Source organism: Alligator mississippiensis, chromosome 4 (genome assembly GCF_030867095.1).
Source record: "Alligator mississippiensis isolate rAllMis1 chromosome 4, rAllMis1, whole genome shotgun sequence".
Taxonomy (NCBI): domain Eukaryota; kingdom Metazoa; phylum Chordata; order Crocodylia; family Alligatoridae; genus Alligator; species Alligator mississippiensis.
In genome coordinates, this window is record NC_081827.1 from 221,611,904 (window position 1) to 221,625,179 (window position 13,276).

Consider the following 13,276-nt stretch of genomic DNA (forward strand, 5'->3'; position numbering starts at 1 on the left):
ATCTGTAAACAAAAAACTCTCAAAAAAAATAGGTTAACGCATCTCAACATATTTACAAAGTTTCCATGGAACTTTACTATAATACAAGTGTTCACCACTCTAAACTACCCTCTTTTGTACACTCAACTAGGTGAAATTGTTGAGGAGCAGTCGTCTAGCTCTTCTAGATAACGGAAACCTAACTCATAGGCCAGTTGCCATTGACCTGCGTCCCCTAAAATCCGAAGCTGCCGCTTATTGAGTCCAGAATGCTGTAGGAGAAATCCAAACATGTATCGCTCCTCTGGTGTTCTCTGTGGCAACGATGGAAGATCGGATTCATGATATCTTGTGCCTTGAATCTCGGTCGGGTGTTGACAGTCCCGATCAATAGATAATCTTGGCTCCATCAGGATACACAGTCGTGACAACTGACGAAGGAGAGGCCAGTTAGTCATGCTTAAACTCCATGGACATGAGTTCCAGCCATGAGACTATAGCCTTGTCAGACTCCATTTCAGATTCTTTGTATAGCTGTTGTAATTCCGTCCAAGCATGAATGCGACTGGTGACGACATCTCGCTCATCAGTTACTTGGTTGATTGTGGTTGTAGGGCAAGCTGCTGTTTCGGGAGTTGATGTTATAGGCTGAACTGCTGCTGCGGGAGTTACTGCTGCTGTTACTGCTTCAGGCAGGAGGGGCGGATGCACTCCTCTGCTTGATTCTCCCTTTCATCGGCAGGAAGGCGTGGTCGGCAGAGGCGTCGCCGCGTTGCTAGGCGGGGTTGCCGGAGATGACGCTGCGTCGATGGGCGGAGTCGCTGACCGAACTCTCGCGGGCTCCTCCGAAGCTCCACCCTTCTTTTCCGGTTCTTCCACGCGGTCTCCCTCTTGCTCGGCGCCATCTTGGGCTGGCGTTTCAGGATCCCTTTTCTCAGCCGCTTCTTTGACCGCCTGAACAGCCATACGCAGCTGGGCCTTTAAACTTAAATTCTTGATCATTAAATCAGCAATTGTACGGAATGTTGTACTTAATTCTCCCCCCTTGTCGTACCACGGGGCCACCCTCTCATCTGCGGCGCGTTCCTCCGTCTCCAGATCTTCGCGGAGCTCGGATGGAAGCTCGTGACCTCTTAATCTAGACACCATGAGGGGAGGGAACCGGTCGATCGGCACCGGCTCTTCACTTTCCCAAGCATATCGTAGGCATCGGGCACACTCCCGGGTGAGGGTCGGGTTCACTGCACCCGCTGGGTTGAATCTGGCGAGGGACACAGTATCGAGGGGCCTGAACAGGACCTGCTTGTCACTCATTATACACCCGAACGCCGCAGGGAGCAAATACACTTCTCTCTCTCTCAGGGCTCCATCTTCGGAGGCTCCCTCTTCTCCCTTCAGCGAAAGGCGTCCGCTGACAAATCTCTCACCCGTTCCGCCCGCCTGGTGGTAAGCGATATGCGCCTCCAGTTCTTCAAAGCTTTTCACTTGGCGTTTTTCACCGCGCCAAGGACAGTTCTTAACTAATTCTAGCTCTAACGTGTTTTCTCCTGATCCCATCCTCGTCGCCATGTGCGGGCCGGGAGCGATCCGGGCCCTTTTCCGTGCTGCGCGGGCTGTGGCCAGCAGCCCGGGCACACTGGGTTGGAGAAAACAGGCGACACGCTAGAATTAGGCACGGACGCGTAATGTCCAACAATAATGTCCAATTCAAGATTGTTTATTTACACTGAAGATGGTCGCGGTGTAGGCTGGACAGTTTCCCAGGCACAGCTCCGCTTAAATCCTTGTTTGAGGACTCAGACAATATTTGGATCACTCCCACGGAGTTGTCGAGGCTCCATGGATCCTTTTACACGCAGGGAGAGGGATACGTCGAGGATTGCGAACGGCGACGGGGAGAGGCTAGAGGCTGATCAGACCTCTGTTGCCTGCTTGAAATGCGCTGGGTCTGATAGGCTCTGCAGCACTTAGATATCTTCACGGTGTGAAGTCTCCTCCTCCTGGTGTTCGTGGAGTCCTCCAACTTGGGTGGAAACCACTCAAGCTTCTTATACGGCTAGCTGCCACGTGTGAATAATTTCATGCAAGCCAATAATGGGGCTCAAATTATAATACAAGTGGCGGGAACTCTTTGCACCGTGCATCTCTGTGCTGCAAAGAAGAAATGCACACTGCAAAGAAAGCTACAAATTGGCGGGAAGATAATTCAGGTGCCAAAGCACGCACAAAACAAAAATCACACCCTTGGGTTGTGACAGAAAGGAGACGGTGGAAGGATCCCAGCTCTAGAAAACCTGTGGGTCAGTACTGTTTTTCCCACCTTTTTTAGCTTATCAAAAGTACCCCTCTTCCTGGGACCTCTTGAGCACACAGTACATGAACTACCTTTGCCAGCACCAGGATGTTGGCCACTGTGGTGGTCCCTGCTTCTCCTGGGGCAGGTCAAGGTGGGCTGTCTGTCGTGGTTGAGGGGCCTGGTGGGGAGCAGGGGTAGGGACAGCCAGGGATAGGGATAGAAATGGGTTGGACAAGAGGTAGAGCTGCCAACTCTGCTCGAGTCTATTCTGGGAGGCTTCATCCCATGTGGCATTACAGTGGATAGATTTAAAAACCTACTGAACACGTATTAAAAACCCTGTACAGAGCAGATTCCACATTTAATATTTACTTTAATAAATGCCCCGTCGTTGATCTGCGGGGTGACTCCCGTATACTTCCTGCAGGCCCCAGGGAAATCCTGGGGGGTTGGCAACCCTCCCTGCCCGCCTGCACCCCGACATGCATCGCCCGGGACTCGCGCCACCCCCCCCGTACAAGCACGTCTGCCTGGCCACGAGCCAGCTGCAAAGTTGCGCGCCGGAGACCGGCCCCGGGACGGGTGTGGAGCCGGGCCCCTGGGAGCGGACCCCGCGCCCACAGCGGCGGGAGGCGGCTCCTCCCCACCGGGACAGCGCCCGCCCCGGGCGCGCGGCGCGGGTGGAGCCGGACCGGAGCGGTCTGCGCAGGCGCGGAGCTGCGAGGGAGGGGGGCGGTGCTCCCTTGGGCGGTCACGTGCGCACAGGTGAGAGCGGGGCCCGCACCTGAGCGGGGAGGCGCCGCGTCACGTGACCTGCCCGAGGCGGCCCCGGCCCCGGCCCCGGCCCCGCGCTGCTGAGGTAAGTGGGGGAGGGGGCGCGTTTGCCCGGCCGGGCCCGGCCCCTTCCCCCTCCTCGCCTGGCTGGGGGCGCCCATCGGCGCAGAGCGGGGCCAGGCGGCTCGGGGCCGCTCGCTCAGACCCGCCCTCCGGGGCCGAGCCCTGCGCTGCGCCGCGCGGGGATGCTGGGCGCGGCTGACGGCCCAGCCCCAGCAGGGGCTCTGCTAGTCGGTCCCTTCTGGGCCCAAGCCCCTGGCCGTGGTGTGGGCACCGGCACACGAGTGCGCTGTCCTGGAGCGGCTCCTTGTCCGCTCTCGCGCCAGCTGTGGCGAAGTGTCACTTCTTCATCTCCAGAGCAGGTCCTGTTGCAGCGCGCGAGCAGCAGCGGAGCTGGAGCGAGTCTGCGTAGTAACCGCACCGGTCGCGCTGTTGCTAGCGTCAGCGCAACTGTTTAGGAGAGGCGTAAAAGTTACCAGCACCCGCGGAGAGGGGTCTGGGAAAAGCTGGGTTGAATTTGGGGGATTGGGGCTTTGTGGGAGAAGAGTGAAACGGGTGGGGGGGGGGAAACCGGCTGCATTTTAGCCAAGATGGCAAACCGAAGCGAAATCTGCAGGAGGAATTGTGCCTCTTGCTGGTCGTGTCTTCTGCGTGTTTACTAGTTAGCGCCACCCTTGCGTCCCCAGTGTGGTCTCCAGTGGTCCAGCAGTTAGGAGCGAGCCACTCGCTCTGTTCGCGTGTTGTAGTCGAGTTCTCTTTCCCTGTTCATAGATACGATTTAACACTGTCCCGGGACAGTTCAGATTTCAAAACCTCGGTCTGTATGCAAGTGGTTTCACGTCACCGTCGTTCTAAAAGCACCCTTGAGCAAAGAGACCTGGTGTAATAATCATAGAAAATTAGGGGTGGAAGGGACCTCAGGAGGTCATCCAGTCCAACCCCCCTGGACAAAGTAGGACCATTGAAAGAAGCAGTTTTTATCTAAAGCTCCCCACCTAGATCACCCCAGCCGAGGTTTGTCCAGTCAGGTCTTAAAAACCTCCAAGGATGGAGAGTCCACAACCTCTCTGGGTAACCTGTTCCAGTGCTTTATTACCCTCCTAGTGAGAATTTTTTTTCTAATATCTAACCTAAACTTCCCTTGCTGCAACTTGAGACCATTGCTCCTTGATCTGTCACCTGACACCACTGGAAGCAGCCTGGCTCTGGGGAGAGCAGTTATTTGGGCTGGAGGGCCACTTAACACATTTTGGTGAGCTGTTAGTGAGGGGGAAGAGGGTGGCGGGGAGTTGGGGACATACCAGTTGGTTCTGTCCAGCCTGTCAGCTGCCACCGGGAGCCTGAGGAGTGAGGGCTATATACTGTAGCACACTGCTCTGCTCCGCCATGGCTGGGGCTGGGCTAAGCTGTGCAGCGTGCAGATGACTCCTCCCCGCCCAGCTTCCTGCTGGCGCTGTGCAGTCCTGGCATAGCAGCTGTTGGCAGAGGGGGCCTGTACGGGATGGGGTATGATGCATTGCACAGAGTAGCCATCCTCCCACTGACCTGGCATGATGAGCTGCTGCCACTATGCTACACAAAAAAAAACTGGGGGCTGCTGCCCCAGGCTGAGCTCCCCTCATGGCTGGTACGGACTCATCTAGTAGCCACAGCGCATCATCATGGTGGCCGGGTGGGATGGCTACTTGGCATGCTGTATCACTCCCAGTCCTGACTGCCAGCAACCATGGTGCCAGGACTGCACAGCTGCAGCACCAATAGGAAGCTGGGTGGCTGTGGGGAGTGGAACAGTCTGCATGCTGACCGGCCTGGCCCCAGCTCTGGCAGAGCAGTACAGTGCAGGATGCAGCCCTTCCTACTCAGGCTCCTGGTGGTGGCTGGGGAACTGGATAGGATCAATTAGCAGGCCCGATATGGCCCACAGGCTGTATTTTGCCCACACCTGGTCTAGCTCCATCCTCTCTGGAACTGTCTATCAGGTAGTTGAAAGCTGCTATTAAAAAACCCCTAGTTCCCTCAGCCTCTCCTCATAAGTCATGTGGAGTAAAAGATACTCTATGTCATTGCATGATGAACAGATCCAAGGAGGTGATACTTCCCCTCTATTGGGCGCTGGTCAGACCGCAGTTGGAATACTGCGTTCAATTTTGGGTGCCACGCTTCAAGAGAGATGTGGATAACCTAGAGAGGGTCCAGAGAAGGGCCGCTCGTATGGTTAAGGGCTTGCAGGCCAAGCCCTATGAGGGGAGACTGGGGCACCTGGACCTCTTCAGCCTCCGCAAGAGAAGGTTGAGAGGTGACCTTGTGGCTGCCTATAAGTTCATCACGGAGGCACAGAAGGGAATTGGTGAGGCTTTACTCACCAAGGCACCCCCAGGGGTTACAAGAAATAATGGCCACAAGCTAGCAGAGAGCAGATTTAGACTAGACATTAGGAAGAACTTCTTCACAGTTCGAGTGGCCAAGGTCTGGAACGGGCTCCCAAGGGAGGTGGTGCTTTCCCCTACCCTGGGGGTCTTCAAGAGGAGGTTAGATGGGCATCTAGCTGGGGTCATCTAGACCCAGCACTCTTTCCTACCTATACAGGGGGTCAGACTCGATGATCTATTGAGGTCCCTTCTGACCCTAGCATCTATGAATCTATACACTGGAGGGTAGGGTTAGGATTCAAAGAGACCTTGACAAATTGGAGAATTGGACTGAAAGAAATCTCATGAGGCACAATAAGGACAAGTGTAGAGTCTAACTCAGCCCCCTAACCGTTTTAGTTGCCCTCTGCTGGTCTCTTTACTGGGGGGCCCAAAACTGGATATAGTACTCCAGACGTGGCCTCACCAGTGCTGAACAGAAGGGAAGAATCAGTTCCTTTGATTTGCCCGCAACACTCCTACCAATGCAGCTCAATATGCCATTAGCCTTCTTTGCAACAAGGACACACTGCTGGCTCGTATTCAGCACTGTAACCCCCAGGTCCGTTTCTGCAGAGCTGCTGCCTAGCCAATTGGTCCCCAGCCTGTACCGGTGTATGGGATTGTTCCATCCTAAGTGCAGGACTCTGCACTTGTCCTTATTGATCCTCATGAGATTTCTTTTGGTTCAGTTCTCCAATTTGCTGAGGTCTCTCTGAATCCTAATCTTACCCTCCAGTGCATGGATTGTCAACCGGGAGGTACTTGAAAAGGCCCTAGGGGGTATGCGTGGGTGGGTGGGCACAAAACGCTGCCACGCAGCATCCCACACTACCATGCGGGTGCCACCTGCCCAGCCGTACATCCATAGGGAGCAGAGGAAGCTTGCACGTGGCAGCTGCTGCCACTCCACATCCAGCCATGCGCCTTGTCGCCTTCCCTACCTGCTTGGTGTCTAGCTGCTTGCCATCACCCCCACTCGGCAGCCAGGGGTATGCTGCTCCATGTCTGGCCGCTGCGGGGTACAATGATGCAAAAAGGTTGCAAACACCTGCTCCAATGTATTTACTACTCTCCACCCCACCCCCAGCTTGGTGTCACATGCAAACTTGCTGAGGGTGCACTCTATGTCATGTTCCAGGTCATTAATGAAGATTTGAACAAAGCCAGCCCCAGGACCAACCCTTGGGGCACTCCACTTGATACTGGCTGCCAGCTAGACATTGAGCCATTGATTACTACCCTTTGAGTCCAACGATCCAGCCAGTTTTCTGTCTACCTTACAGTCCAGTCCATTCATCCAACCAACCCATACTTCCTTAACTTGCTTGCGAGAATGTTTTGGGAAAACATATCAAAAGCCTTGCTTAAATAGAGGTATATCACATGCGCTGCTCTCCCTGCATCCATAGAACCAGTCATCTCATCATGGAAGGCAATCAGGTTTATTCGGCATGACTTTTCTCTGGTGAATCCATGCTGACTGTTTCTAATCACCTTTTCTAAGTGCTTAGAAATGGATTCCTTGAGGACTTGCTCCATAATTTTTCCAGGGACTAATGTGAGGCTGACTGGTTTGTAGTTCCCTGGATCCTCCTTCCCTTTCTTAAAAGATGGGCACTATATTTGCCCTTTTCCAATCATCTGGGACCTCTCCCAACCACCACAAGTTTTCACAGATAATGGCCAGAGGCTCTGCAATCACATCAGCCAACTCCCTTGGCACCTTTGGTTCACTGTGTCAAGCCCCATGGACTTGTACAAATCCAGCTTTTCTAAATAAACAGGTTCAGGTTTCTAACCTGTTCTTTTACCACTTTGGCTGCTCATCTCCTCCATAAACTATGCTGTCAGGGGCAGTAGTCTAGGAGCTGACCTTACCTGTGAAGACTGGTGAAATAGGCATTGAGTACTTCAGCTTTTCAACATTATTTGTCACTAGGTTGCCTCCCCCATTCAGTAATGGACCCACGCTTTTCTTGATCTTCCTCCTGTTGCGGACATACTTGTAAAAACCCTTCTTGTTACTCTTCATGTCCCTTTGCTAGCTGCAACACTAATTGCACTTTGGCTTTTCTGATTTCATCCCTGTGTGCCTGAGCAATAGTCTTATATTCCTCCCTAGTTGTTTGTCCATGTTTTCACTTTTTACAAGCTTCTTGTTTTAGCTCACTGAAGAGTTCCCTGCTAAGCCAAGCTGGTCTCCTGCCATCAGGGGTGATGCATATGGGGTGTACCCCCTGAGCATGGCGGTGCCCCCCCTGTGGGCAGTCGCCACTTGCCACCTCGCTGACACTGCTGGCAGCATTTGCGGGTGGTCCATGGTTCCTGCTGGCCACTACCGATGCTGCAGGTGGTGGCTGTGTGTGGTCGCTGACCCTTGGTCAGTGCTTGCTACCCCCCCCCCCGCCACCAGTGGCAGCTGCGGGAGCTCTCCCACTTACTGCCACCGGGCTCCTGCCTCTGCCGTGCTACCGTACCCCCGCAGCCACTGGGGGCACTCACCATTTATGCCTGCCCTTCTTGCTAATCTTCCTGTGCATTGGATAGTTTGTTCCTGCACCATCAGTAAGGTTTCTTTAAAGTACAACCAGGTCTCTTGGACTTCTCTCCCCCTCACACTGACCTCCCAAGGGATCTGTCCCCATCAGTTCCCTCAGTGAGTCAAAGTCTGCTTTTTTGAAGTCCAGGGCCATTACTCTGCTGCTCTCCTTCTTTCCTTTCCTCAGGATCCTGAGTTCAATCATCTTGTGGTTGCTGCTTTCCAACTTACCATCCACTTTTACATTCCCCACCAATTCTTCCCTGTTTATGAGCAGTAGATCAAAAAGAGCATGACCCCTAGTTGGCTTCTCTAACACTTGCACAGGGAAGTTGTCCCCAACATCTCCAAGAACTTCCTGGATTGTCTGTGCAAGTATTGCCTTCCCAGCAGATGTCAGGTTGATTGAAGTCCCTCATGAGAACCCGGCCTGTGATTTGGAAACTTCCGCAGTGATTTGAAGAAAGCTTCATCTACCACTTCCTCTTGGTCTGGTGGTCTATAGCAGACACCCATCACAACATCACCCTTGTTGCTCTCCCCTCTGACCCTAGCCCAGAGACTTTCAACAGGCCTCTGTCCAGTTTCATACTGGAGCTCTGAGCAATCATACAGCTCTTTTACATACAGCACAACTCCTCTTCTCCCCTGTCTGTCCTTCCTGAGCACTTTATAAACATCCATGACAGTGCTCCAGTCACACAAACTAACCCACTGAGTCTCTGTTATTCCAGCTGCATCATAGTTCCATGACTGTGGAACAAGGACTTCCAGTTCTTCCTGCTTGTTTCTCAGGCTCTGTGCATTTGTGTACAGACACCTGAGGTAACTAGCCACTTGACCTACTTTCCCAGGAGGAATGAAAAGGCCTCCTCCCCTGTTGCCCCCTTCTGCTTGTCCTTCCTTCTGGTCACCCACTTCCCCAGTTACCTCAGGGTTTTGCTCTCCTTCCCCCAGTGAACCTAGTTTAAAGCCCTCATTAGGTTAGGAAGCCTGTGAGAGAGCTGTAGAGCCCTTTTCTCTGACGTTACACTTCCTTCTGATCATGAGACCAGAATTGTTCAGTGGCAAACACTGGGCGGAGTGACTGGGGTGCTCTTATTCACAGCTGACTCTGTGAAGCCCAAACAGTGGTCCTGCTAGTAGGGCTTGTAGCCCCTTCTGATTGTGTTCTTGTTCTAATTTTAGCACCAGCTAAACTGGTATGGATTGATTTCCACGAGTGACTCTTTTTCTACTTTCTCTCAGAGGTGTCATTTCTTTGGCTCCAAAGTAGTTACTCCTGATTTGCATCTGTGACAGCAGAATTGGAGCAAATCAACATAGTAACAACACTGGTAGCAATTCTGCACAATCACAGCTGCTTAGAAGAGGCTTAAAAGTCACCAGAACCAGTTGAGGTTGGTTGATTTTTGGGATTTCCCGGGGACTGGGGTTTTGGGAAAGATGGTGCTTCAGCCTGGGGGTAAAGCCAGAGCTGAGCTCTCACCTGCCCTGGGCTGGTACTCAAATCCTAAATGAGGCTTCCCTTGCTCCCCCACCATGCTTTCTGGTGGAAATAAGCTATTCTTGGATATGGGTAAATACCATAATAAGGTCTCTAGGCTTTAAATATGGAACCTGATCCCATAAAGTAAGTTTTTCCTGGACATGTCATATGTATTGTAAATTGTTAGTTTGATTACTGTATTTTCTTGAAAGTAAGGTGACCCCTGAATAATTAGATCCTATACGTAGAACTTTTTTTATAAATTAGTAATAGTTTTCCATGTATATATTATTGGAGGGTTGTCTTTAGTCTTCCCTATTGCTGCAGGGGAGCAGATGTTGGGGGGGAGGTGTAGAGGTCAAGCAGCTTGATTCCTGCTCATGCCGTCCCCCCACAGCTTCACTTTGTCTCACTTCCCCCTTTTCCTTCTCTTCCCTCTGTTCCCCATTTTCCCTAGCCTCTGCTCTGCTCCATCTGAGCCTCTGCTCCCTGCTCCCCGCTCCCCTTACCATTGCTCTGTGCTAGCAGGCTCCATCCCCATTCTAATCTGGGGCATTGAGCAGAACCCCAGCCCAGGCCCCCTAGCAACTGTGCAGGCTGTGTACTACTGCTACAGGCTGGGCTGGAGTGGAGCAAAGGTGAAGGCTGGGGGATGGGGAGGGAAAAGGGCAGGTGGGGGAGCAGAGGCTGCTTGGGTCCTGGAGAGATAAGGAAGAAGCTGCGGGGTGGAGATGGTAGGGTGTAGGGGAAACAAAACAGGCAGCAGCTGTGGCTACAGCTCTGACCCCAAGTAAGGGCTAGAGCGGGTGCCAAATCAGCTGCTTGCCCCCCTCCCCCCATGCGATTTTAAGACTCGTTTGTGATTCCTCTGTTAAATGGGGGAATCTTCATCTTAGAATAGAATAAATACATTAGCTTCCTGTACAGTGCCTACTTATCCCATTAAACCCCAGCAGCCTCAATGCAGAGGTAGATGTCAGACTGGAAACCACTGTCTATACAATAGCTAGATGAGTATATATACAGGTTTAATTTACAAGGACTTGACCATATTCCCATTGCTTTCATTGGAAATACAAATGAGCTTTAGAGAAAAACTGCTTCTTTCAATGGACATTTTTTTTGCCTGGGTAAGGCAACTAGTTGAGTAGAAATAATCCCCACATGTCATTTTTAATGTAGAAGCACTAAAAATGAGTGTATTGACTATATTAACACCTCTCTCTCTCTCTCTTTCTCTCTCTCTCTAATTTCAGAACATTTTGTTTATAGCAGATAACATGATGAAACTAATTTACACCTTAGCTGATCACAGTGATGATGTCAACTACTGTGCATTATCATCGTCCTGCTTGGCTACTTGTTCCATGGACAAAACAATCCGCTTGTATTCTTTAAACAACTTTTCTGAGCTTTCTTACTCACCATTAAGAGGCCACACTTATGCAGTCCACTGCTGCTGCTTCTCGTCTTCGGGAAACATTTTAGCTTCATGTTCAACTGATGGTACCACAGTGCTGTGGGACACTCAAAATGGTCAGAGGCTAGCAGTGCTGGAGCAACCCAGTGACAGCCCTGTAAGAGTCTGCCAATTTTCCCCTGACTCTACGTACCTAGTTTCGGGTGCAGCAGATGGTACCGTAGTTCTTTGGAATGTGGAGTCCCTGAGATTATACAGGTGAGTGCCAAATATTTCTAACAAGAAGAATTTTTTTGGAAATGCTATATTCTTGGGGTCTGATATGAAGAGGTTGCTGAAGACCAGTTGGTCCTGTTGAGCTCTCTGAGAGCTGCCGATGCCTTTAGACCTCGTTTTCTCTAGTAAAGATGTGTTTTAGTATCAATGACTGTCACAGGTAGGATAGCAATGATGTAATTGGGGAAGTTATACTTTAGACGTGGCAGGAGCACTTCTAACACTAAGTTCTCTAACCGAAAAAGAGGGAATTGGGCACAAAGAGCTGTGGAAAAGTTTGGAATGGAAAAGAAGGCTGGGATAAAGGACAAATTTGAAAATCAGAAGCTATGCTTTGTTAGTATGAATTTAGAGTTTCTTAGATTTTCTATCCTTTTATTTTATTTTATTTTATTTTATTTTATTTTATTTTATTTTTGTTTCAACCTGTCCCTTTTAGGGGAAAATCTTTATTCCATTTAAGTTAAACGCAATGTTCCCATTGATTTTACTGAGATTAGTCCTTGTTATATATTGTGTAAATCATATTTCGGTAGAAAAGTGTTATAACTACTCAGAAGATGATAACCACAAATTTGGCCACATCAGAGCTGAGCAACATGTTATATTTTTAAAATTAATTTAAAATGCTGAATTATCATTAAAATACCTTTTAAATACATTACGTAGTCAAAAGTCAGTGTGTTAATTAAATACTTCATATTTATAAAAAACTTTATTGACAAAGTAAAAAATATAAGAAATAGATCGTGGCACGTCACCTGTTTTAGATTGTAATCTGAATTATGTAGATACAGTTTAGTCTGAAATTACCAAATATACTGTCATACTATATGGTGTTACAGTTTTACATGCAAAGCTGGAAAAGGTTGTTTTTCAGCGATAATTTTACATTGGTTACTAGCAGTCTCCTTCACAGAACAGCATTCCAGCTTGTTTGTTTATGGACTGTTGATGTTCTTTTAAATAGGGCTGAAAGATTTATCCTTTTCAGAAGGAAAAGCCATCATCTGATGGTAAATGTTAGTCTAACAGCATGTAGAAGGTAAATTTTAGATTCATTTGATTAAATTGTGCAAATGGCAGACCAAATCCTGCTGCAGTAAGAAGGAGGTATGGGGACAGGATTGTTGCTCAGTAGGTAATAATTTTTTCGAATACTAAGGAAACTGTTGTACACAGTAAAGCATATACCTTTAAGATTAAAGGGTTTTTGAGTATTGATCCTGTTTGCCTTTTAAGTATGGATGAGTAAATTAGGCTAAACCCTACTGCCTGTACTTCAGCAAAGCATTCTGTGAATTTAGGGTAGTGGTGACAGAATTTGGCCGCAAAGTTGACTATAATAAACATTTTCCTTTACCTTCACCTTAAGTACATTCTCCTATATTAACAGTAAATAGCATGAAGGGTTAGCAGACTTCTTGGGAGTTTTTTGTGAAGAGAACAGCACTTAGGCAATTAATATTTTCACTTTATCTAGACAGCAGGGTGAGTGAACACTTGTTTCTGTTAGCAAAGCCTAATATGTTTTTCCATCTCTTCCTGCAAGTGTTGCTCCTTTGTGGACTACCTTCCTTTTTGCCCTCTGTAAAACTGTGCAAAACTAAAATAAATTTATTTAAAAGTTGTCTGAAATACTGTACATTTAAAGGTTATTCTGTTACGGATTTTTCATGGGGTTTTGCCATTTTTTTTACTACTTTATGCTGCAAGGAGAAAGTGTTTTTGTGAACAGGATGGTAAATTACTTTTTCCTGCTTTTTAACTTTTGGGAGATCAATCATGTCATATCCTACAGCAGGGGCAGGGAAGGGGTGTGTGTGTGTGGTGGGGGGGGGGAAACAGAGGCCTGAGACTGCAGGTGAAGGGAGGAAGAGGAGGTTAGAATCATCATTGGAAGTAGCGGGGTCTGAGGCTGCAGGGCAGGGAGCGCAGGGGGTGCATAGGTGGTAAGGGGCCAGGCAGCAGCTGTAGTTTTGGCCCCAGCATGGGGCTAGGGCAGCTGTATGCTCCCAGCCACCTTGTATTT

General features: G+C 49.7%; 1 protein-coding gene across 3 annotated transcripts in view; it reads left to right on the top strand.

Annotated features, from left to right (window-relative positions):
• The first annotated feature begins 3,050 nt into the window (after window positions 1-3,050).
• The window catches only part of WDSUB1 (WD repeat, sterile alpha motif and U-box domain containing 1), a 66,775-nt gene continuing 56,549 nt past the window's right edge, over window positions 3,051-13,276 (top strand). Inside the window, exons 1-2 of one of the 3 annotated variants that reach the window (XM_006273813.4) lie at window positions 3,051-3,134; window positions 10,805-11,226. In XM_006273813.4, coding sequence (XP_006273875.1) covers window positions 10,829-11,226 — 398 coding nt within the window. In that variant the 5' untranslated portion in view covers window positions 3,051-3,134; window positions 10,805-10,828. Of the gene's footprint in view, window positions 3,135-3,383; window positions 3,472-9,307; window positions 9,460-10,804; window positions 11,227-13,276 lie in introns of those variants that run through there. The other 2 variants (XM_059727360.1, XM_019480253.2) reach the window with 2 other exon arrangements.